General features: G+C 36.1%; 1 protein-coding gene across 1 annotated transcript; it reads right to left on the bottom strand.

Moving 5' to 3' along the window:
• Nucleotides 1-864: 864 nt before the first annotated feature.
• Nucleotides 865-27,732, bottom strand: LOC127878733 (multiple epidermal growth factor-like domains protein 10). The gene is made up of 4 exons (XM_052425262.1): nucleotides 27,717-27,732; nucleotides 27,076-27,207; nucleotides 25,902-26,024; nucleotides 865-986 (listed from the first exon to the last, which is right to left on the bottom strand). The coding sequence occupies exons 1-4, from the start codon at nucleotides 27,730-27,732 to the stop codon at nucleotides 865-867; spliced, it is 393 nt and encodes a 130-aa protein (XP_052281222.1).

Raw genomic sequence — 27,732 nt, 5'->3', positions numbered from 1 at the left:
TGAAAAACCCTTGTTTGACCAACAAAACGTTATTAATGGTCAGTTGTCATCCAGCAAAGCACTTTACAACGGCACCAAACACACATTTTGACAACATATCGGATCCTTGAGATAAAAGTTATATTAAACTATCACACCGAATGTCGTTGATTTAAGAAAATAGGCATAGCTTCACTTCTTTAGAGACAACATTTGTTTTAAGGTAATCCTATAAATTGGCAACGAAAACAAGAACTGATAAGACAATCGTTTATCTTTTACATTGATAAAACGTCTAACGAAGACGAAAACACCAAAACTTGAAATGCTTAATTACCTCGAACACAGCGTGAGCTACTTTGTGAATCCACTCTGACACATGCACATCCCATTCATGCATATCGCGTTCGGATCATTGAGTTGACATTGGCTGGTGTGGCACATGGCCCAACACGGCACCGGCTGGCGTGCGAAAAAAAACAGTTAAAATATTCAATTACTCAGGTTATATATTGGTTTCTAATCAAACTTTGACCGTATACAAATCCAAAGTATCCGAGTGTGTTTTAAAATGTACCATTCTGAAAAACTTCGAAACAAAACGAATGTTTGAAAGTTCATATCGGCGTAGTTTATAAACAATTAAACACGCTCTAAACTATGTGTATTTTAGAAGACTCTGCTGATCTGGAGATCAATCCCCCATATTCCTGGAAGCTTCGTATACTTGAGAGTCTACAATTCTACCAAGTAATTAAATTGCCCCTTCAGTTGGTTGAATGAAAGAAAATACCATTGAATGTTTGAAAAACACCATAATTCTTACTATTGAAAATACATATAATACAAGTAAATATTAGTCCATACACAAATCCTATAAATAAGTTACTTACTTGCTATGCAAGATCCTCCATGTTGGCCGTCGTGTTGCACATGCACATGCCCACTCATGCAAGCGGCGTTTTTGTCATTACACGTCGTGTTACAAGTACCGAAATTTGCCTGAACTGCAACACAGTCATGCAGTCACGTTATTTTTATATAGTTATTATTAACAGATTCCTTAAGATTTGGCTTTTCTGAAGAACGCAAGATCCATGAATTGTTTTATATTTGATGCTATAAAAGGCTGGTTTTAGTAATATTGGCCGGACTTAATAGCGTCCTCCGCTAAATGTTTTGGTCCTACATAACACATGTGTAATCTTTAAGACTTTGTCTCGGCTGATTTTTTTTAAATTATTGACTGCAATGTTTCATCCGAAAAGGCTGACCGGTTAGCTCTTGCTTGGTTCGCATGCTTCTCACCATGGTAACCCGGATTCAATCCCATACCCGGAAGCATGTGGGTTTAGTTAGTGGTCATTATACCGGACATTTGGACTTCCCAGGTACTCCTGCTGCCAAACACAACACCAAACCAAAGTTGGATATATTTTAAAACTATAAGTAGCTTCGATTTGCAGTTATAATTCAAAACTGGTCCGGACTTTCGTGCGTCTAGTACTTTAATTAAGCAGGAGTTCAGTGACACGTTCCTGGTTCATACAAAGTTTAGCCTCAGGTTGGAAGGACCTCATAAACTTCGTTATACACACACCTTTCCTCTGCAACTGTTTATCGATTACCACAGATAAGGGTGGGTGTGTATTTTGACGTTTATGAGGTCCCTCAAAGCCAGTGTCTGCATTGTGTGCGGACCCGGCGAGTGCCTTACCATTCCTTCATATTCGCAAACTGCACGCATGAAAATTGGGGTACATTTTGAAGTATAGCTGCTAATTCCAGCTACTTAGGATTTTACTGGAAGATATTCAATTTTTGTGTGATTTTGTGTCACTGGGGGGGGGCAGTATCCGCCTATTAGGCTAATAAGTAAGGATAACCCCCAGCGGGCTGGAAAAAAGAGATGTATTTAAAACGTTTCTACATAAACTCTAACATAAACAAGTATGTCACTTACTAGTTATGCACATCCCGTTGAATGGCGATGAAAACATGTTGCACACACATCTTCCACCAACGCATTCGGCGTTTTTGTCCAGAGGACACGCGTTGCCATTGCACAATCCCCCAAATGAGCCTTCTGTAGAGAAGAAGAAGTGATATTGATTGAAGGTTTAGCTGCAGCAGCAGCAGCAGTAGCAGTAGTAGTAGTAGAAGTAGAAGTAGTAGTAGAAGCAGTAGTAGCAGAAGCAGTAGTAGTAGTAGTAGTAAGTAGTAGTAGTAGTAGTAGTAGTAGTAGTAGTAGTAGTAGTAGTAGTAGTATAGTAGTAGTAGTAGTAGTAGTAGTAGTAGTAGTAGTATTAGTAGTGGTAGTAGTAGTAGTAGTAGCAATAGTAGTAGTAGTTGCTGTTGTAGTAGTAGGAGTAGTGGTAGTAGTGGTAGTTGCTGTTGTATTTATAGTAAGAGTAGTAGTAGTATTTGATGTTGTTATTGTTTTGTGCTGTAGTAGATGTGTTTTGATGTACAAGTAAGTATGTATTACAGCTGTATATTTATCTGTATTGTTAAATCACAGTTTTAAGGATACAATTACACAAACAATATGTAAAAGATAAACATGGCCAATGTAGTATGCTGGGTTGAAGGGAAAGTTTATGGTTTAATAATATTTAAACGGAACTCGGTAAAAACTGGATCTTCCTTCCACTTACTACAATAAAGTACAAATGAACGAACATTTGGTAATGCAGTGGCATTCAAATAAAACTGAACTCAAATCTTGTGTCAATATGTTAATATGCATTTGACAGAATTGCATCAAAAAGTAAAACATTGTACCAAAGGCAAAGGACATGTTGAGTTCCATTCACGTTAATAAAGCACAGTATATTTTGTCTTTGTGCTCCCCACTCTGTAACAACAGTTGTGTGTGTGTACTACTTGCAACGCATGAACCATCTATTAGAGTAAAGCCTGCTTTGCAAACACAGATGGCCGTGGAGCCACTGCCACTACATTCCGAATTCTTGCTCACGCAGTTGCCACTCTGACAGGGACCACCGACGGTACCAACTTTAATGAACAGAGAACACAGATTTATTATAAAGTCAACGTTTCACCAGAACGCATATATGGTGTTGATGATGTGTATTGTACATATAACATATTCCTCAGAACTGCATTGGATGTGCTCCATGTTTTACATTATTATAGTATACACGAATATCAGAAAGGCGTTCAATTTATTTCTATATAAAGAGATACTCTGGAGTCTGGAACAGTAATATATAAACAAAAGCACGAAAGGTAAGATCCGTACTTTTTTTATTTATATCCTTAATATTACTTTTTTACACGGTACATCGTGAAGTTGATAAATGGTATATCCTTTTGTATTGTAAAAAAAAAAGAATTAAAAGAAGAAGGGATAATGGTAGAGATTTGACACAAAAAGAGAAAATTCCATAGGAAAACAGCATCAACTGACTGATCTTTACACATTTCAACAAATAACAGTAATGAGAAATATTGCAATAAAGCCTTTGCTATTCCATTCTTTGCTATTTATAGGTGCTATACATGATGTTGAAGACATTTTGATAAAGGGCACGTCCGGTCGGATAACGGAGACTCTCAACAACTCAATAAATTAGGCACTCTGATATCCGAGTTCTAGCATCTACTTGAAATACGTTTATTTATATTCTTACTATTCTTATCAATTGTTTATATCATAGCATGCACAGTCGTAACCTAATGATGAAGTGATACATTACTGCAATTTTGCAATTTTGATAATATTCAATGGAATATGAACGACGATAGAGCATGTTTAAATAGGTTGTATGTATGATGTTGTAGACACTTTGATTCCCGATAACGAACACATCGGATAACGGAGACTGATGTGTTGTAGACCGGCGAGACTAACAGTGTAAAACCAAGGAAGCAGGCATTAAGAGTAATGCATACAAGCTTCAACGTTACAATCAATATAGAAAGAATAAATTCAAACGCTCAAATGGTAAAATGGTAATCCCAAAGATTCCGTGTCTTAATTGAATATGCTAAGAAAAAACAAAATTTTCGGTGATTCGTTTTTTATTTACGTCAGTATAGAAATTGTTTATTACTACATTCTTTCTATCAAAGCATTTAACAACGAATTTACATTTCTGGTTCACTAAAATAGTGTGTTATATACGTTAAAAGTGTCGGGTAATCCAGAACAGTAGTGCCATTGTAATCGAGATGATCGGCGTAAGAAAATTCAATGAAAATGTTCAATCCGACCTATTTGAATTTCCTCAAATACGTCAATTAACTACAAACTTATCACATTGTAATATGAAAAGACATATTGATCATTTAATGCAAATAGTTCGCATGTTCTTTCTAAGTAGTTTTTTATTTTGTTGAAATATATTCTGAACACCCAGTTCATGCTGATTTTCAATGCAATGTAATCGTTTTTTTCCATATAATCCAATTTTCTTTCGCGAATTTCTTCTTTACAATATGAAGTTCGATTTCATCTATTGGCCATGCTATGCTCCATGTATGAAAACCTATTAATTAACATTAACCCATTTATGCCTAGCATCTAGGAAAAAAGGTCTTGGTAAACAGCGTAGACTCAGATGAGACGCCGCATGATGCCAGACATCCCTAATTTTGAAATAAATTGATCCAATTTAGAAGGATGGGAGAGTCCACTAGGCATAAATGGGTTAATGCAAAACAACCCTGAGGAACTCACCTCTCAGGTGTGGCTTATGATGTTCTCTGTTCCGTTATCAAAGTATCCGTATGACCTGCGTGCTAACTATCAACTCCAAATCTAATAAATGTTTGAACTTACTTGGTTGGCATTTTGGAATCAATGCCGATGTAACAGAACATTCACAGAGGTCAGCGTCATTGCATTGTGAGTTAGCATCTATGTTCGTGCAGCTTTGGTCTGAAGTGCAAAACACACCCACGACTCCTGCAAAAAAAGAAAGTATAACGAAGGTCAAGCTGTCAGAAGGTTTAATTGATGCTGGCATTTCCAGTAAAAAGCTATAGCCAACAGCGCTATTAAAATACTCAGGTTTACATTGAAATTTGCATTCAATCAAAATACATCAAATTTTAATGTAAAATGCATGCTGAAAGTGTTAACATGACATTTGACAGCCTAACGTGAGAGTCTGACAACTTATACTGCTAACGTTACAAATTATGAGTATAGGATGTCGATACATATTCATCGATATTACCTTAACATACACGTATCAGTTATTTGCAAATATGTGGTTCTGGCTGCTGCGAGCGATGGTCGAAAAGCAGCTCATCACTTTGTTAATTCATTCTGCGATGCTCAATTTAAAGTCGATCACTATGACATTAGTGGCCACAATTGACTGAATTGGTTGAGTTAATTATTATGAAATATTTACAATTAAATGCAAAATTGTGTTAAGGACATTATTTTGAAATCAATACAAATCTTTGGAATATATGCGTTTTGGCATATTTGATCCAATATCAAGTGGACGTTATGAACTCATGTTCAATTTATATGAGTATTCCCACCCTTTGAGAATCAAATTGAAGATACACACGTTATCATATGCATCGTAATGGATGATATTGACAATGTTGATATCAAAGGGACATTGAATTCCACGTCATATATAAATGTCCATGTTTCCGTCAAATAAGGAATACATAAATATGTATATAAACTGTTTTACTAAGTGAATCTGTCAGTTAATAAGTTCCATGATTTATTGAACTCAACTTGTTTATTAGAAATGTGTGTCAATATATGAAGAAGCTCCAGACTCAAGATAGTCTATCACAAAAAGTGTCAACGAATACTTAAGTAGTTCCTTACTGCCAGTGAATTGATATACGGTAAGATAAAATCCTACTCATTTGTCTCAAATGGTAAGATAACATCCTAGTATAACCCATATATGTTATATATAGACACCTGATACTATTTTGTATTGTATTTTGTGCATTTAGACGATGTACAGATGTACTCGTCTTGATAAAACTGTCTGTTATGTTCTGTTGTGTTTTTTTATTTAAATGGTGGAGCCAACCTAAGGAAAATCTTAGAGAGTTTTTTTTTATTCAGCCTGTTTTTCGTCAAAAATGATTGTATAGTTTAAATGCAGCAATATAATCTAATAAGGAAAAAGCACTTCGATGACCGCCAATGTTTAACGATTTGCAACAGTGTGAACACATTTGGTAGAGGGTAACTCAAGCAACGTTTTTAACACTTAAAAATTAATCAGACTTTTAGACAATGTTAAAATAGCAATACAAGAAAAATGTCCCCACCTACATTGATTCTGATATGTTTTCTTTCAAATAATGTCAAGAATTTTCGTTTAATCATTAATTTACAGACTGATTTCGAACAATATGTAATTACAAGTCTTCTGAGGAAAACTGTCATTATCTCTGAATTATGTCGATTAACATATCAATACAATTGGCATGAGGCATTTCGTCGCTCAATGATCTTTTATTGGTAATTACTTTTAAGTCCATCCGTTATGTATTTTTTAATTCATCTTAATAGCCTTTAACTTATTTATGCCTTGTGGACTCTCCAATCCTTCTAAATGGATCAATTTATTTCCAAAGTTAGGAATGTCTAGTATATTTATAATATTATTAATATTATTAATATTTCTTACAGAAATTCCTTTCATCAAACAGCGCAGACCCTGATGATACGCCGCATCATGCGCGTCTTATCTGGGTCTACGCTGTTTGCCAATGCCCTTTTTTCTCGACGCTAGGCATAAATGGGTTAATAAAAAACAACATGTGACCATATATTTAACGACACAATTAAATTTTGTACAATGTCACTTAAAGAAGATGTGAAATTATTTTTAAATTCAGCCATTGCATTCAGGCAAGACGATTTAATTTAAAGAGCAAACTGCATTACTTCTCACTACATTGTCCAAACGAATCACAACAATGCGAATACATTTGGAAGATATTCAACCCAAAAACATTCGTGGGTAAAAAGATTTTAAAAAACCAGCCTCTTGTTTCAAACAAAACAACACAGCTTTATAAAGCATGTTTTAATGTTTGAATAGCCATGGATAATCAGTTATGAATCGTTCGACCTAAACCGGATTTTCATGTAAAAAATACTTCCTTTAAACAAACAATTTCGTTTAATTTGATTTGCCTATGCGGATTGTGCGGCACGGAATGACCCATAAAGACCGAAAAACACACATAGCCATAAAGGGGCCTTTACACAGATTATGGCATATATTGAAATTTGTCATTAAATGCTTTATATTGATAAATGTAAACATTGGATCTAAAATGCTCCAGTAAAAAACAAGAATAAAATTAAAGGAAAACAACAAAAAGTAACCCTCAACGGGGCTCGAATTACTGGGCCCTGGAGTAAAAGTCTATCGCATAGACCACTCGGCCATCCGTGCTCATACAATGAGTGATGTATTTTCATACTTTATATAAGCATTCCTCGTAGTACCTAAATATAAGGACAACAACAGAACTCTTCAAATTATCAAATCGTTTCGCGTTTGCAACGGTTTATAATTTTCAGGTTTTTAAATCTTTCAAACGATGCATATAGTGATTTTTAAGAGCATGGAAAATGTTCAGTATTACTATTTCCTCACAAATATCATAACTACAAACGAAAAATTTGCGAATCTGAAACATTTTTTTTGATTTTGCCAATGTACCAAAACGGTGAAAATACCCTTTAAGCCTAGGGTTCCCAGAGACAGCCTCTATGTTAACTTGCCATACATATCGTTCGTCAGTGTCAAGCAAATCGCCCACTATTATAACATAAACAAAGTACGTACCAGGACATCTACATTCCGTCGAAATACCACCCGGCACGCACGCTACGCCGAAGTTGCGATTCGTACACGTGTTAGCTCCAGGAATACAATCATCTCCTGTAGCTATGTCTTGAATAAAGAAATTAACAAACATCTTATTAGTAAAATCCTAATTCAGCATTAAAATATTAAAAAAATATAAATATATATATGTATATATATATATAAATAATAAATAAATAAATATATATATATATATATATATATATATATATATATATATATATATATATATATATATATATATATATATATATTATATATGAATAAAACGAATATTTGGATTTTAAAAACCTGGATGACAAAATATTATTTCAAATGGATATGAGACCAGTTCCGGGAATCCGGGCTTAATGCATGTGGCTTATCAGGGACGACGCTTTCACCTAGATTGGATTTTCGTTTACAAAAGACTTGCTTTGCTAAAAAAAATCCATTAAAAGTTAAAAACTCATAGCGTCATCCTAGAAAATATTTACGAAAATGCATTAAGCCCGTTTTTTGCAGGCCGCGGCTCAAATGTAATCTTTACTTGTTTGATAACCATTGGATTAAAATAAAGCATATGCATTATCAATATTTTACAACGATAGTAAGATCATGCTATATCATGCAACAGGATATACGCTACGACCAGTATCCGGAAAGAGCGTGCGAAAGCTCTGTCACATGAGATTGTTTCCCGAGAGATGTTATGCAGTAATTGTATACAGCTATTAGTTATCAGGCATGCTGAACGACAGTACTAACGTATAGGCAATAAACGTGAAGTGACAACCGAGAAAAGTTGCTTGTATATATAATTACCCTAATTAAGAATTATTCAAAGCAAAAAGTACTAAGTACTTTCGAGCCTAAAATACCCTCAGCAGGCCGCTATTTCAGAGGCCAAGGCTAGTTCGGTTTTAAATACAAAGACAATATATTTAAGCAATAGTTATGGCTCTCGTGCTTTGAATTTTCTGTCATTGAGATCTATCTACCGATAACTACCTTATGCAAGCATACGTCCCCTTACAACTTCATTGTACAGGCCGCAAAACGAGTAACAAAAGCCATTATGACGAGTGAATTCGATTGACAATATGAGACGCGTTCTGAGAAAACTGGGCTAATGCTTATGCGTCAAGTGTCATCCCAGATTAGCCTGTGCAGTCCGCACAGGCTAATAAGGGACGACATTTTCCGCTTAAACTAGATTTCCGGTAAAAAGGGACTTCTTTTTAAACGAAAAAATACCATTAAAGGGCCCCATACACCAAGCACGTTCTTAGACAGTTCGACCACGTTTGAAGAAAATGCAGAACGGGATGTGAACTTGCTTGAACGTGTAGTTTTGGTCAGAAAAAAATCTGCAATATGACTAAATGACGTTCATACACAGTTCGCGCTACGTGCAGCTCGTTCCTATCCCGTCCTATCCCGATGCCAGTCCGTCTTTATCCAGTTCAAATCGGGTCAAAGGTCAATATCCCCATTGTCCCCGTTTGTATACCGTTTCCAGTCAGACCGAGCCCGTCCTCAACCAGTTCGATTACGTTCATACGCAGTTCTTCTTTATTCGTTTTGCAGTGGTAACTCGTTCAAAGGCAGTTCTCAATCCGTCCTACTACGTTTCTTAATACGTTTAGGACGTAGTTGCAGTTATTTTCTGCACGGCGATTATAAACCGACTACGTTCCTGCCAGTCCTCATTTATGTTTCACGCTTTGAGCCGACCAGACGTACATTTGTAATGCCTCCAAGAAATAATTCCACCAAATTTCTCACCCAACAAGGTCTGTGTCGTCTCCGCCTTCTTACTCGGCCCATCAACACAGTATATTGCTGCTCTGCTTCTAGCATAAATTGCACGAAGCCAACATTTACAAAATTAAGAGCTCCAAGATTGTTCATGTTTCAACTTAATATCACAAAATGATGAATTTTGAGACAACGAATTCTATTTATATGCACACTGTCTGAACGTATTGTATTTACGGTTTGAACGTTTGTAACAACTGCATTTAACGAGTACAACTTGGAACCTACTGTGAACTCCTTAAAACGAGTACAACGTACTAAAAACGTACTGAGAACTCGTAGAACGTGTTGCAAACGTTGTAAGAACTTATCTTTAAGTTGTTATATATTTTCACGAAACAAGATAGTACTTGAGACGTAGTGCAAACGGGTCGGTCTGTCTGACTGAGAACGGATTGGACGGACCAGAAACGGACTCGATCTGTGTGGCATCGTACAGGTAATTTCGGTCCGATCGCACTACGTTCTGGAACGTTCCTAACTCGACCTTAATACGACCTATCCGTTCTTAGTACGCCCATTCTGTTTTTCAGTACGTTGTAACTACGTATAATTGTAGAACGGGATGATTGAGTAGGCTCAAAGTTCTGAAACAACCTCTCCCGTTCAACCCCGTTCCAGGGCTTCCACAAACTTCGAAGACAGTTCGTAACACGTTGCTACTACGATCACTCCGTTCTCACACAGTTCGACCACGATTAGTCACATTTTTCAGAACGTACCTCGAACGGAGTCGGTGTATTGGGGGTATAATGCATTAAGTGTCGTCCCTGATTAGCCTGTGTGGACTGCACAGGCTAATCTTGGACGACACTTTACGCACATGCATTTTGCCCAGTTTTCACAGAACAAGACACATATATATTTGAAGATCATCTTCGAAACAGCTAAGAAACAGCTGTGCGATCACTATATTTTTTTCCCAATAATTATAGATTGCTTTGAACTCCTGACCAACTTATGTCATATAGCTGTAAAATCGTAATACATCAAATTCCGACAATCATCTGAACCAACTGAACCCTGTTCAGCCAACTCCACACACCTTAATGATATTGACTGTTTTTTTTTTGCAAATTCACTTCACCGGTTATTGCATCATGAAACGGCGATGTCCAATATCTGCTATCTTTCAAATCGGTTTGATTTGGCCAGTGAATCATGACCGACATTCAAAATCGACAGTTGCATTTAATTTGATGGTATGAAAGTCTGAATAAACAATTTTTTGTTTGTTTAATATTTATTTTATAAACACTCATATAAATAACCAATTACTTTTTTAAATGCTGCAACAAGATTTATCGTTTAAAACATTTTGTTGCGTTTTTTTTATATAAAATACCTCAGTCAATAATGTATGCGTATACTTGGAAGAAATTTCGAGCATATGTTTTGATGCGGACACAAATGCGAATGCGATAATGTAAATGCACACGTGCACACAAAATAATAAATAAATAAATACATAAATAAATAAATAAATAAATAAATAAATAAATAAATAAATAAATAAATAAATAAATAAATAAATAAATAAATAAATAAACAAATAAATAAATAAATAAATACATACCGGGACCACCTGCTCGAACCTTTGTCACTAGCGCAGAAAGAAGGCCCGATGAAGAGCAAAGTTGAAACGAAGGTCCGCAAGCAAGCCATGGTTAAGTCCAACTGTACAATGTGAGGGATAAGATGGCCATTTATATAAGGGTCTGACAAACGAGGAAACGTTTCATAAGTTAACATTTTAATATATTGAAAATATCCCGGAGCATACGGCTTTGTGAAAACACCCCAGGGAATACGTTTGATTCGGAAAAATAACAAGTTGTGTATGTATGTTGCTACAAATATTTAATGTAACATTCAGTTTTTTAGAATAATCTAGCTACAAATAAATAGACTTAGATATCGTTAAACAATTTGCAAAGAAGATGTGTATCTCCTCTTTTTTTCCCAAAATGATCAATTTCAAAATTAAGAGATTGTTATTCTTGCATATTTTATTAGATATGTTTAATATATAATTTAAATGTTGTTTTGAACATAATAATAATAATAATAATAATACTAATAATAATTTGTTATTCATTTTACGAGGAATTTTTCAATTAAAGTAACCATATTTCAATGTGTTTGTTTACACTGTAAACCAATTGAGCGAGTACCGCCGCTGCAGCCAATTTTCATTTGCATTACATGCGATATGTTCACGTGCTACTACAAATAGTCATTTCGAATGCCAAAGATCGTCAAAAATACGCATTCTGTGGTACTGTCACTGTGTATTTACACCCTGTTGGAGACTAAGTATGGCGACCTTTATAAGCTGATATCAACAAATGCTGCTATTAAAAGATTGCGCACAGGCATAGTACAGATCACCATCCGTCCGCAGTTTAATTGGTGGTCACCATCCTGTATGTCAAGGATTTTCTCCGTATATACTGCCCCCCCCCCCCCCCCCCCCCTCCCGAACACAACCGATCCAAAATTGAATGCATTTCAGTAAAAACCTTAAAAAAACGGGTTCAAAACGCCATACGAGAATCGATGATTGCGCATTTCGAAGTTCATTTACAGGTCCATCAGTGCATTTATATTAGTACCCGCCAGGTGACCTTTCAGGTGACCAATTAGACCTGGTGGAATCTTTCAAGACAATACGTGTATGGTTGCCCTACCCATCGAGAGGACGAGGCTGCTCCTCATAGTTAGGGCTGACAATATACACATTGGTAACTTCTTCCCGCTCCTAACGCACAGCGCCGCCTTTATACTATACGTCACCAGCCGTCGAACTCGAACCTCCGTCATGCAATCTTACTAAGATCATTCCCTCGAAGTCCTGGTCGCTATCGCTGATTCAGGTCCATGGGTCCACTTTCTCAATGGTATCGTATATAACAAATGGGTCTGCTTTTTCAAAAAATTTGTATCAAAATGGGCCTACTTTATCAGAGTTCCAGTATAAAAATGGGTCGCATCTCGGAAGTCCCAGTGGGACACCCCTATCTTAAAATTTTGGATGTAACCCTCCCCTCCCAGGCTTTAGTTATATGGCATATGCACAACGGGAGAGTTTTTTTACGGTGAAGTCCTGAATCCGTTTATGCTGGCTGGGCCAACAACAATATGACTAAGTTTAGTCCAAATAAAATAAGAATGAGTTTTTTACATAGACCAGTTCTACGTATGAAGGCTTAAACTTCCATGCGACTTATTTGAGGAAGATAGTAAGTCGTTTCTTTTTTCGTCTATCATGTAGGCTTAAGAGTTCCATTTTTATTAGCATGGACGTGATCAAGCTTTCATTAGAGATTTTATCCCTGCGATAAATCTGGCTGCTTTTCTCTGGATCCTCTCGATTCTGTCCAACATCCTTGGTCAGATGTGGGTTCCAAAATACACAGGTTTACTCAACCCGTGGATCTACTAGAGCTAGGTTCGTTATTTCCCTGCAAGCGAATAGGCAGTGTTAAATGTTTCTTCTTACAGATTTAAGTCTACAATAAGCCGTCTTCAGTAGTTTGGTGATGTGGGTGTCCCACTTTAGGTATAAGAAGATGGTTACGCCTAAGTAGATATTTTCTTCATCATATTGGATGAAAGAATGATAAGCGATTGTTGACTCTCAGAATGATTACATTTCTTATCGTTGAATCGTAATCCGCACGAGGATGCAATATTTCTTGTGCCTTCAGATCGTCTAGAAGGATTACCCGGTATGTGATTTTGGTATTTTAAGATCGTATTGGCCTGTACGAGAGGCAAATGTTGGTGAATATGCTTACATGTTCCTTGAGTATGTAATGGATACCGTTTCTATCACCAAACAACAGTTGACCGATAAAGGCTCCCTCAGGTACTCCTGGGTCGACATGGACAGATGTGACTCCTCCTCCATGTCTCGAACATCTTGCATGTGGTGGTTTATTAGAGTTTTGAGTCATGTATTCAGTGGTCCATCAGTACCAGAATTGGAAAACTTATTTAGAAGTTACTCTTGTTAAATCAAATTATAAACATATTTGCAGGTCACTATCATAAACTGATTACAAGCTTCTACCAAAAGGGAGAGTTTTTCAAAAATGTGTTAGTAATATCGATGCTTTTGTTTCTGTAAAGTCCTATACACATTAAGGGTTATCACGTTTAACCGTTATAAACGGTCGCCGTTTCGGTTGTTTTGGTCAAAAACGTTTACAAAAACTGTAAACGTTTTAAACGACAGTCAATATCAATATAAATCAGTTTAGTTCATTACGTTACGACGTTGCAAAGCTTGTTAACAGCTGCTGAAAGAGACTCGTATTAAAAACTATTTGTATCACGTGCACCACATGCCCCTTATCACAATACGTAAATAAAAACAATACACCATGTACGGACTAGACGTCTTGAATATTTAACGCGCGTCATCACGAAATTCCCGCCTTTTGTTGCATGAGCATGACCCGAATCGTCTTGACCATTCGACGCGCGTCGGCACGAAGTGCACGAGGAAATTTTTCCGACGTTTCTTCATCTGGCATTCATTTTCAAGAGATATGGCGAACAATCTCCGTATAGGATATTTTTACATAAATTGAATTATGCATCTTTTGATGTACATCGTGTTAAGTAAAACATTTACAATGTTTAAAACCGGTTTACTCTTATTTAAGGTATGTTGGTTCGATATTAATTCGTCTTTGTTACAAAATATTACGGCATGTAAGAGACAAAGTGTAATCCAGTGGTTCGACAACGACGAAGAACAGTTGGTTTTAATATGACGTCATTGCGCGAATGAGATATGGCACTAAATATAAACTTCCGAGAAATAATTGCTACTTTCAGTTTGAGATGCGATGGTACTGATGCATTTTAAAACGGAATAGGGATATCGAAGTAAAAACAGTAACGTTTCGTTTATTTAATTTCGTTTAAAACGTTTAGGAAATTATGTAAACGTGATACCCTTAATACACATTGTTAAATATATTTTCTGGAAAGTTAATCCTATAACCTAAATGTGTTAAATGATATTAAAGTGTAATAATAACAGACCCAATGCAATTTCTATGGAACGCCTAGTCTGTCTCATGTTGACTATTCATATATCGGAGGTTTCATTGAAATAATGTGGGCTTAAATCATATGATATGTGTTTATAATAGTATGCTGTGTGCTTGCCATAGTATGCTGTGTGTTTGTGATGGTATAATGTGTGTTTGCGATGGTATGCTGTGTGTTTGTGATGATATGCTGTGTGTTTGTGATGATATGCTGTGTGTTTGCCATAGTCTGACGTGGGTTGGTCATGGTATGCTATGGGTTTGTCATGATATGGTGTGTATTGTAATGGTTTGATGATTTTTTTGTGATGGTACGCTTTTGTGTTTGTGATGGTATTCTGTGTGTTTCACAGAAATGATGTGGGTTTAAATTATATGATATGTGCTAATAATAGTATGATGGGTGATTGCCATTGCATGATGTGTGTTTGTTTTTGTATACCGTTGTGTTTGTGATGGTATGCTGTGTGTTTGTCATGATATACTGTGGTTTGCAATAGTCTGCTGTGTGTTTGTCATGATATACTGTGGTTTGCAATAGTCTGCTGTGTTTGCATAGTGTGCTGTGTGTTTACGATGGTATGCTTTGTGTTTGTGACGGTACGCTGTGGGTTTGTGATCGTATGCTAAGTGTTATAATGGTTATGGTGTGTGTTTGGATAGTATGCTGATTGTTTCTGATGGTATGCTATGTGATTGTAATGGTACGCTGTGTGTTTGTGATGGTATGCTGTGTGTTTGCGATGTTATCTTGTGTGTTTGTGATGGTATGCTGTTTGCTTGTGATGGTATGATATGTGTTTTGATGGTATGCTGTTGTGTTTGTGATGGTATACTATGTGTTTTGTGATGGTATGCTGTGTATTTGTGATGGTATGCTGTGTGTTTGTGATGATATGCAATGTGTTTGTGAGTGTGTGCTGTTTGCTTGTGGAAGTGTTCTGTGTGCTTGTGCTGTTATGCTGTGTGCTCTCTATAGTTGCCTATTGTGTTGTGGCTTTACCTATTGTCCTATGAGTTTTTAAATGGTGTGCTAAATGCTTATTACGGTATGATATGTGGTTGTTGTACTATCCTGTAAGTTTATCTAACATGATGTGCTTTCATTTGCTATGATGTAAGTTGTCGTTATTTTCATTCGGAACACTCGGTTCTTGTCAAAGATCACGTGAAGGGCGCGTGCTGCGTATGACGTAATCAGTTTATGCTAGACGGTAACATTGCGGTTCAATTCAAAATGTAATGTTGAAAAAAGCGTTACATGAGATGAATTTGAACAATTTAATGGACAATTTTTTACGAGAAAGAATTGATGATGACATTGCGCAAAAAATTAACCGACAACGACCTGATTAGGTAGGAATAGAAACGATCGGGGACCGGCATCGGTTTCAAACAAAACTAAGAACACGTGATGTGCATGTGGAAGAAGTTCAGCCAACTCAGGCATGTCAGGGGACGTCGACGTCGGTGAATTCACAATCGGTAGGTGTAATACATTCAGAGTATATGTAGCGTAAGGGGCAAAGATTTTTTTTAAAGAATTTTATGCCGATTGCACTTAACTTATCCCACCATGTTTAAACTGTAAATATTGTTTTTATCACTTAACTGCATATTCAATTTTCTTAAATTACACTATCAACTTTTATTTCATCTCTCACAAATAATTTACAGTATTAATTTTAGTCTCCCATACATTTCTTCCTTTAATTTCTTGCACTTAAATAATTTAGCAATGCCATGTTTCATCTGTAATTGCAATGTTTTTTCCGTGTCTTGTGTAAATGCGGTCCACCTGTCAAAATAGTCGAACTTTGCTGTGTCTACATCGTTCTTTATTATCCTCTCAGAGGTAAATAAATATGATGTAGAAGCTTATATGTTAAGTTATTAGCACTCTAATGAACTTCGTGAAAATCGTCTAATTTCGTACATATCCATCCACTCCGAACGTTTATCCGGGTATGTGCAGAATACTACAAAAATTGATAAATACGCTATGAAATACTAAATGTAGGACCCGCAAGCTAAATAAAATTTACAAACAAATATGGCCGACATTTTACCTGACATAATAGGTCGTTAAAGAAAGAGCAATTTGCTATCTTGAAAGAAGAAAGATTCATAAACGTTTTATTCTTGTTCATATTTATGTGACTTGAGTTAATGATAAACATCAACTTATGCATGGTGGTGTTGATAATTATGAAGTAACGATTCTAGGAAATACGAATGTCAACCATTAAAAAATTTTGACCACTGTCAAGAATAACGTTTAGAACCCATGTCACTTACAAAAATTTAATATTGTTGGTGAGCAGTTAAAAGCACAGGCATTCGGCATTAGCTACTACCCACCCATGACAAAAAAGTTCGTCGATTTTTTTTTTATTATATATATATAAAAAAATATTGTTTCGACAAATTTTTGTCCTGGGGGGGGGGGGGTAGTAGCTAATGCCGAATGCCTGTGCTCGGAAACAGGAAGGTACATGGATTATGCAATATTTTTTTATAACAGTTTTATTATTCATAATTGGAGTAAAGTAGATTTTGTAGGTAAAGTGCAGGTTCAGAGGCCGGGAACCTCGCTCATTATACACATTACAGCCACTAAGCGCCAGATTTGATTTTTTGACGTGGCTGATTTTTATCTGGACATCAACCATGGCAGACGAAATCCAAGTTTCAACAATTGGTAAGGAATGATTCATGTGTATTGCAATTTACAATATATTTTGTTGATTGTCCCATTAATTGAGTGAAACAATAGTTACAAGGATTTATCACATCGTCTGTGGATGTTTCTGTGTGAAACTGAAAGTTGATAGAGAAATAGCGAGGTTCCCGACCTGCGCGCGCATTTTAATAAGCGAGCGGGGTGACAGTGCTTTAATTACGCATAATGACACCACTTCCGTTTGCTTTAGAAAAGTGGCGAGTGATTTACCTTGTCAATATCTATGAACATAAGTCTTTTTTTAAGAAGACGTTTTGTCGGAAGATTTTTATTAATTTAGTATGTGTATGCATTATAATAAACAACGGGTAACTAAAAAACAATATAATAATAAAAAAAACAGTGTCATTGACATCGAGCGCCTATGCCAATGAAAAAAGGATTTATGAGGTGTATTGGCCGCTTTAAGACCCCTTGCTCCCCTTATCTAGAGTCCTGCTATAAGTTCAATTGAACAAAGTCGTGTTGGATCCACATGATCCGTGTATTTTCAATTCTCTCAATCTTAATTTACCACTTAAAAAACAAGTTTAAAATTTAGACCATTATTTTCGGTCGTCACTTGAACTATATTGCTTCAGAAATAAGCATTTGATTCTTATTTAAAATTTGCACTTATAATATTAATTATATATAAATTAAAGATTTTTGAAAACAAACAACACCCATTGGTTATATTTTACATGTGTATGTAATTACGTTATGCATAGATTCCCAATGTGTCGGGCTTGACCAATGCAAATTGATTCGTACTTCAAAATGTTTGGTAAGAATAGCCATAATATACATAATGCATTTTAGGTAGAAGATAAAACTCGGTTATCAGAATGCCAAATTTGTTGAAAGTTCTCTGTTATCGAACTGCCCTATATCGGGAATCAAAGTATCCGCAACTTCATGAATACCACCTATTAAACATGCTCTATCTTCGTTTAAACTTCATTGAATACTCTCAAACTTTCAGTATTTGAAGCACAGTAATTACTCTACATTGCTGGAATATCAAAAAGTTTTTGCCAATATTTCTAAGTAGTTTTTTTTTTGTTAAAATGTATACTGTTCATCCCAGTTTATGCTGTTTTTCCGGCCGAATTTTTATTTTGGGGGGAAAAAATCTACCATTTTTCATTGCTGTTTTTCTTTGCAATAGAAAGGATACACCATTATAAACTCGACCATGGCACCTTGTCTAAAAAACTAATCTTTATGATATAACTTAAAAAACCTGATGAACTTCTCGCGCGTGTCTTTTGTTGTTATCTGGTATCGAAGTGCCATCTGTTATCAAAGTATCCGCATACCCAGCGTGTATCAGGTACCATTAAAAATAATGTGGTTCGAACTTATCAGATTAGACATATCAATAGTCACTTTTTCTTATCAAACTTATTTTTTTTAAATGTTCAATCATATATAGAATGATTTTATCAGAACGAAATGAGAAGAATTATTTGACAATGGGTCGTATCTTAAAAATACTACTAGGACTTTCAACCGGAATAAGTGCAAGATAATAGAATTTGAATAATATTTCAAATAGGATAAACCAACAAAGCACAATTTGCAATCGTTTTATTTACAACCATTCACAATCCAGCAAAAACGTCAATAAGTATACACTTTCAGTCTTTCGCCTTCATAATTTTGCCATGATCTAACATGACAAACAATGTCAATGTCATTGCCGATAATAGTTTTATTTTCGTTATTTACAAGGTTGGTGGCGCAGTGTGAAACAGTCAAGTAAGAATTCAAAATAACTCAGATGTTTCATATAATGTTCGTGTGCTTACTAATAATTTTTGGTCCCAAATTTGGATGTGCCATGTCGATAAGTGACACTCGGAATGCTTCAGATGGGTATGACGAACACGATTCTTAAAAATAAAAAGATAAACTTTTGAATTTTAAAACAGTTTTCACTCACTTTCGTCAAGAAAAAATTTATATTGAAACGAAAACACCCAGCTTAGAACTTGAATCATTTTAGAGTTTTTGTTGAAGGTTTGCCTTATTTGAATTCCTCAACTCTGTCGCACACTGTTTGCAAACGCTTTCATTTATGGTTGATGGTGACGGTTAGGGACTCGGATCCGAGGACATGTGCCTCTGTACGGGACCTGGCTCGAGCTGCAAACGCACCAGCCGTTCACGCAGGAGGCGCCTCTGGTGTCTGGACACCTGCCACTGACGCAGATGCCACCATAAGCACCGTCTAAAAACAAAAATGTAAGACTGTAGGTTCTAGGTTCACTCGCGTCAGTTAAATGTTAGTGCATTTACATAAAAAGTACGGAATAATAGTTTAACACCACATCACAGTTTGAACTTCGGAAAAATATTTATACTGTAAATGTGTATCACAAGCGCCGTTTTGCACATCGCTACACATAAACAGTATGTATTTAAGAACATACAAATACGTGTGTTTTATATGTTATAGCCCCAAAACTGTTATTTGCAGGCGTGAAATGACATTTAAAACGTATTCTTTATCCTTGGGTATTTCCACAATTAAAGCACTTTAATTTTAAAATAAAATAAAAAGTTCTTAACGAAATAGCGAAATTAAAGTTAATGTCTAAAGAGAACATATTGATAACATAGGATTTAAATGTGCATTTTGACACAAATAGACTGGAATTAATGTCTAAAGAGAACATATTGATAACATAGGCTTTAAATGTGCATTTGACAAAAATAGAACTGGAATATTCAATATATAAACGCATGATTACTTCTGGTGCACATGCCGTGTGTGTTCAGTATATCCCGACGCACAGACGCAAGTTCCGTTCGTGCAGACAGTGTTGCTCTCGTTAGGACATGACGTGACGCAGATTCCTCCCAAGCGTCCATCTACGTAAAAACAAATTACGAAATAAATGGTCGTTCAATATAACATGCATAACAAGAAAATCTTTCCCGATTTGGAAGAATTTTATTTGTTAGTTTAAATACAATATTATTGAAATAGAGTATCATTTTTTCTTTTATATTTTGAAAATAGTGTATAAATTTAGGTTCATACTATAGAATAAATAACCTTAATTCAAAAAAGTAAAAATCTACAACAGTAACATTATTGTTACCGCGTGGTTAAGCTATCATCACGTGGTTGGTTATGAAAGCAGGGATTTAACCCAGCTATACTGGTTCCAGTCAAATCACAGCGCGGACGTTGTCATTTCAATCTTAAATAATACTAGACGCATTTACAACAAAAACTAGTTTGCTACGAAGGTTGGGGTTAAGCAAATTTCGTAAGCGATTCATTTTGAATATTATAATGTATGCTAATTAACCGCCAACAGTACGTGTTGGTGAGCTTCGCAGTATGCGTGGATACAAATCCCGTTGCAATAGCAATTACAACAACGTCGTCCCTCACCTTGTACGCATGAACCGTCGATGGCAGTGGTTCCTGGCTTGCACACACAGACCATGTTCTCGGCACACGGCAATTGCTGTCCCCAGGGCAGAGATTCATCAAAGCACCAGAACACATACATGTAGCTGACCGACTGTTTAAAGAAAAGTCGTTGGTCACACTATTGGGAGCTGTTGATGTTACATCAAATGAAAGTCTTCACTTTGGTAAAATGAGAAGTAGTCAACGAAATATTCAACGAAATACTTCTATGTTAAAAACAAAAGATACAGTTATATAACAGTACCTGCTCTGCACGACCCTCGATTCTGCTGAAGCCAGCTTTGGCACAGGCACACCCCGTTCGAGCAGTGGGCGTGACATCATTAGGGCAGGCGGGTACTCACCACACTTTCCACCCGACCTTACCGTCTTGAAACGTTAACACATTATTTTGTGAATGACTTCCCAACGTAGACATTTAAAAAGGTATTATTTGTCTCGCATACCCTAGCAAAATGAAATTTATGTTCGTTTGTAAAAATAAAGTAAAACATCATGCATAAACAGTTATATCAACACTAATGAAATGAAATGCCCAAATTGCAGATCGGAGGATTAAAATTATATGATGATGGTGTAGGTCTAGCATCTCCTTAAATACTTACATCAATATTCGTCTGGAAATATTATATTAAACTATATTTTCTATGAAAACCTACCTTGTACGCACGTTCCCGCGACTCTTGAGAATTCCTGGTCGACATGTGCATTGTGAGCCAAGGCAGTTTGCATTTATGTCCAAGCATACCCCGCTTGCACATGCGGCCCCAGACGAGCCAGCTACAACAATTAACCCATTTATGCCTAGTGGACACTCCCATCCTTCTAAATTGGATCAATTTATTTCCAAAAATTAGGGATGTCTAGTATATTTCTATATTTAGAATATTTCTTACAGAAATTAATTTAAGCAAACAGCGCAGACCCTGGGTGAGACGCCGCATCATGCGGCGTCTCATCTGGGTCTACGCTGATTGCCAAGGCCTTTTTTCTAGACGCTAGGCATAAATGGATTAAACAATGCATAAGAGAAAACATACCAACACGTATAAACAGCTTAAAATACGTCGCCTTCTCTTTTCAGCATTTGGTAAACCATTCGTATTATATAGCAAAGCATTTTTTATCGTCAAATACATTTCTCTTTCTTTTTATGAGAAATTGCTAACAATTGCGTTATGAAACAACATCGAAAGATGTTTATAGCTTTTCTTTTGTATACCAAACAATATTTTAATGTTTATTATGTCTCACACACTAACTCTTATTTGAGCTTTTTAGCTTTACGAAGTTTAAAATCAGTCTAACATGAATATTAATGAATTCTCAAAAAAACAAAACGATTTTGTGCATGCTCATGCTCATTCAAAATCTGAACGGCAAGTATGCGAAATCTCAAAGGTGTGACAATTCCGATGCGAAAGTCTAACATATTGACGTTTCGCAAGATGACAATATAAGATTGCAATATAAATTTGGTTACATGGAATCAAGATTCCCTATTTGCTTACACTATATATACAAGAGTGTAGTCCCAAATCAACCTGTGCAGTCCGCACAGGCTAATTAATCAGGGGCGACACTTTCCGCTTTTATGACATTTTTCGTTTAAATGAAGTCTCTTCTTAGCAAAAATCCAATTTAGGCGGTAAGTGTCGTCCCTGATTTAGCCTGTGCGGACTGCACAAGCTAATCTGGGACGAAACTTTACGCAGATGCATTATGTCCAGTTTTCTCAGAACACGACTCATGTCATCTTAAAATATTGCTTCACTGTATCGAAATTTCATTCTCGTGCAAGATTTTTTATCTAAACATCTCGATAAAACTAACAGGCCCTAACTCATGAAGTATTCAACAAAATACTTCTAAGTGACGCACACAAGACAAAGTAATAGTGCATTACATGCTGCGCCGCAAATCCCATTGACTCTGTTGAGGCCAGGTTTACACATGCACATCATCCCAACGCATTCAGTGTTGATGTCATTTGGGCAGGCGTTGTTCAAACAAACTCCACCGTCCGCACCGTCTGAAAAGTTAACACATGTTTTATTACGACTTTCCCAACTAAGACATTCAAAAATATATATTTAATCGTAAGTCCTAGAAAAATTAAGTTTAAAATATTGTTACTTATAAATCAAAAAATCATAATTACAAACATATTGTTGGCTTTGATCACACAATGGCTGACAAGATCCGCGCATCAAATTCTACACCCTATATCATACTAAGTAATAACATAATGTTTGGTTTTGAAAAACTTATTTGGCCATAAGTCTAGTAAAGGCATGTGCATCAAACTCGGCAGCCGCACAAACTATTGTATTCAGCGTCACACTTTTTAATTTAAATCGTTTGTATTCCTTTTAAAACCTGAATTTAAGTTCTGCACAATACCTCTGAAAATGCCGAATAAGAATCGTATTAGTTGAAACAAAATTAAATGTTTTCATACACTTATATTTAGTTAACGCTTTCAGTGCTGGAACCGAATTTTGAAGACCTTTGCAAACAGGATCCAAACTGTCTGCTATTCTGATAGTATTCTTTGACAAAAAAATCGACCGAAAATGCTAATCTTAGAAATGCAGCAGACGACATTTTAGCAGACTACAAATTTCCCAGCATGCACAGGGTTTTAAAACGGAAAGAATAGAAATTTTCAACTGTACATTAAGCAAGTTTTAACATGCGTAAAACCTTAGTCCTACACTGACTTAGTTGGACTCCATTGTAGGCTTATAAATAAAATTATAAGCAGTTATATACATTATCTTCGTAATTACAATACACACATAATGATATTTTTCTACAGGCAGCATCAATGCCGTGAACATCTTATGGGGTTAAAAGCGTCGTTGTGAGTTTCAATTATTTTTTAGAAAATGGCCACTTCTAAAGTAAGTGCCGAATGGATGGAACATTTAGTTTTCTGCTGATAATGTGTACGGCTTTTCTTCCGTAGGTTCTATATTTAAGAAATGCCACGTTCAGTTAAGAAGCAAGTTCTAAAATGTTGGATATTAATATCGTAAAAGTGCAATGGTATCTGCATGAGAAAACCCTTGTTTGACAACAAAACGTTATTAATGGTCAGTTGTCATCCAGCAAAGCACTTTACAACGGCACCAAACACACATTTTTGACAACATATCGGATCCTTGAGATAAAAGTTATTTATTTATTTAAAAAAAAAAAAAAAAAAAAAAAGTTATTTATTAAACTATCACACCGAATGTCGTTGATTTAAGAAAATTAGGCATAGCTTCACTTCTTTAGATACAAACATTTGTTTTAAGTAATCCTATAAATTGGCAACGAAACAAAGAACTGATAAGACAATCGTTTATCTCTTACATTGATAAAACGTCTAACGAAGACGAAAACACAAAACTTTGAAATGCTTAATTACCTCGAACACAGTGAGAGCCTACTTTTGTGAATCCACTCTGACACATGCACATCCCATTCATGCATATCGCGTTCGGATCATTGAGTTGACATTGGCTGTGGTTGGCACATGGTCCAAACACGGCACCGGCTGGCGGTCGAAAAAAAACCAGTTAAATATTCAATTACTCAGGTTTTATATATTGGTTTCTAATCAAGCTTTGACCGTATACAAATCTCAAAGTATCCGAGTGTGTTTTAAAATGTTGAGTTGTACCATTCTGAAAACTTTCGAAACAAAACGAATGTTTTGAAAGTTCATATCGGAGGTATTTATAAACAATTTAAACACGTTATAAACTATGTGTATTTTAGAAGACTCTGCAGATCTGGAGATCAATCCCCATATTCCTGGAAGCTTCGTATACTTGAGAGTCTACAATTCTACCAAGTAATTAAATTGCCCCTTCAGTTGGTTGAATGAAAGAAAATACCATTGAATGTTTGAAAAACACCATAATTCTTACTATTGAAAATACATATAATACAAGTAAATATTAGCCAAAACACAAATCATATAAGTTACTTACTTGCTATGCAAGATCCGCCAATGTTGGCTTTGCCGGCCGTCGTGTTGCACATGCACATGCCACTCATGCAGACGGCGTTTTTGTCATTACACGTCGTGTTACAAGTACCGAAATTTTCCTGAACTGCAACACAGTCATGCAGTCACGTTATTTTTATATAGTTATTATTAACAGAATTCCTTAAGATTTGGCTTTTCTGAAGAACGCAAGATCCATGAATTGTTTTATATTGGATGCTTTAAAAGGCTGGTTTAAGTAATATTTTGCCGGACTTAATAGCGTCCTCCGCTAAATGTTTTGGTCCTACATAACACATGTGTGTAATCTTTAAGCCTTTGTCTCGGCTGATTTTTTAAAAGTTATTGACTGCAATGTTTCATCCGAAAAGGCTGACCGGTTAGCTCTTGCTTGGTTCGCATGCTTCTCACCATGGTGTCCCGGATTCAATCCCCATTCCCGGAAGCATGTGAGTTTAGTTAGTGGTCATTATACCGGACATGTTGGGCTTCCCCAGGTACTCCTGCTGCCAAATACAACACCAAACCAAAGTTGGATATATTTTAAAACTATAAATAGCTTCGATTTGCAGTTATAATTCAAAACTGGTCCCGACTTTCGTGCGTCTAGTACTTTAATTAAGCAGGAGTTCAGTGACACGTTCCTGGTTCATACAAAGTTTAGCCTCAGGTTTGGAAGGACCTCATAAACTTCGTTATACACACACGTTTCCTCTGCAACTGTTTATCGATTACCACAGATAAGGGTGGGTGTGTATTTTGACGTTTATGAGGTCCCTCAAAGCCAGAGTCTGCATTGTGTGTGGACCCGGCGAGTGCCTTACCATTCCTTCATATCCGCAAACTGCACGCATGAAAATTGGGGTACATTTTGAAGTATAGCTGCTAATTCCAGCTACTAAGGTATCCGCCTATTAGGCTAATAATTCAGGATGACCCCCAGCGGGCTGGAAAAAAATAGATGTATTAAAAACGTTTCTGGATAAACTCTAACATAAACAAGTATGTCACTTACTAGTTATGCACATCCCGTTGAATGGCGATGAAAAGATGGTACACACACACCTTCCATCAACGCATTGGGCGTTTTTGTCCAGAGGACACGCAGTGCCAACGCACAATCCCCCAAATGAGCCGTCTGTAGAGAAGAAGAAGTGATATTGATTGAAGGTTTAGCAGCAGCAGTAGCAGCAGCAGTAGCAGTAGTAGTAGTAGAAGCAGCAGCAGTAGAAGTAGTAGTAGTAGTAGTAGTAGTAGTAGTAGTAGTAGTAGTAGTAGTAGTAGTAGTAGTAGTAGTAGTTGTTGAAGTAGTAGTACATGTAGTAGTAGTAGTAGTAGTAGTAGTAGTTGTAGTAGTAGTAGTAGTAGTAGTAGTAGTAGTAGTAGTAGTAGTAGTAGTAGTAGTAGTAGTAGTATTTTATACCACATTTATATAGCGCCCTTTTCATACTCGCGGGTGCGTTCAAAGGCGCTTACATGTTTTTCCCTGATCACTGAGTCACAAGTTGTCCGTTAACATCTTGGCGCAGTATGCAGCCACGGTACATTGGGCTTATTTCCCTCAGAAATAGTAGTAGTAGTAGTAGTAGTAGTAGTAGTAGTAGTAGTAGTAGTAGTAGTAGTAGTAGTAGTAGTAGTAGTAGTAGTAGTAGTAGTAGTTGCTGTTGTATTAGTAGTAGTAGTAGTAGTAGTAGCTGTTGTATTAGTAGTAAGAGTATTAGTAGTATTTGATATTGTTATTGTTTTTGCTGTAGCAGATGTGTTTTGATGTATAAGTAAGTATGTATTACAGCTGTATATTAATCTGTATTGTTTAATCACAGTTTTAAGGATACAATTACACAAACAATATGTAACAGATGAACATGGCCAATGTAGTATGCTGGGTTGAACGGAAAGTTTATGGTTTAATAATATTACAAAGGAACTCAGTAAAAACTGGATCTTCCTTCCACTTACTACAATAAAATACAAATGAACTAACACATTTGATAATGCAGTGGCATTCAAATAAAACTGAACTCAAATCTTGTGTCAATATGTTAATATGCATGTGACAGAATTGCATCAAAACAGTAAACATTGTACCAAAGGCAAAGGGCATGTTGAGTTCCATTCACGGTAATAAAGCACAGTATATTTTGTCTTTGTGATCCCTACTCTGTAACAGCAGTTGTGTGTGTACTTACTTGCAACGCATGAGCCATCTATTAGAGTAAAGCCTGCTTTGCAAACACAGATGGCCGTGGAGCCACTGCCAGTACATTCCGAATTCTTGCTCACGCAGTTGCCACTCTGACAGGGACCACCAACGGTACCAACTTTAATGTACAGACAACACAGATTTATTATAAAGTCAACGTTTCACCTGAACGCATATATGGTGTTGATGATGTGTATTGTACATATAACATATTCCTCAGAACTGCATTGGATGTGCTCCATGTTTTACATTTTTATAGTATACACGAATATCAGAAAGGCGTTCAATTTATTTCTATATAAAGAGATACTCTGGAGTCTGGAACAGTAATATATAAACAAAAGCACGAAAGGTAAGATTCCCACTTTTTTATTTATATCCTTAATATTACTTTTTTAAACACGGTACATCGTGAAGTTGATAAATGGTATATCCTTTTGTATTGTAAAAAATAGAATTTAAAGGAAGAAGGAATAATGGTAGAGATTTGACACAAACAGAGAGACAATTCCATAGGAAAACAGCATCAACTGAATGATCTTTACACATTTCAACAAATAACAGTAATGAGAAATATTGCAATAAAGCATTTGCTATTCCATTCTTTGCTATTTATAGGTGGTATACATGATGTTGAAGACAT

This window comes from Dreissena polymorpha, chromosome 4 (genome assembly GCF_020536995.1).
Source record: "Dreissena polymorpha isolate Duluth1 chromosome 4, UMN_Dpol_1.0, whole genome shotgun sequence".
Taxonomy (NCBI): domain Eukaryota; kingdom Metazoa; phylum Mollusca; class Bivalvia; order Myida; family Dreissenidae; genus Dreissena; species Dreissena polymorpha.
Note: the sequence above shows the minus strand (reverse complement) of the source record. Positions and strands in the feature narration are given on the sequence as shown.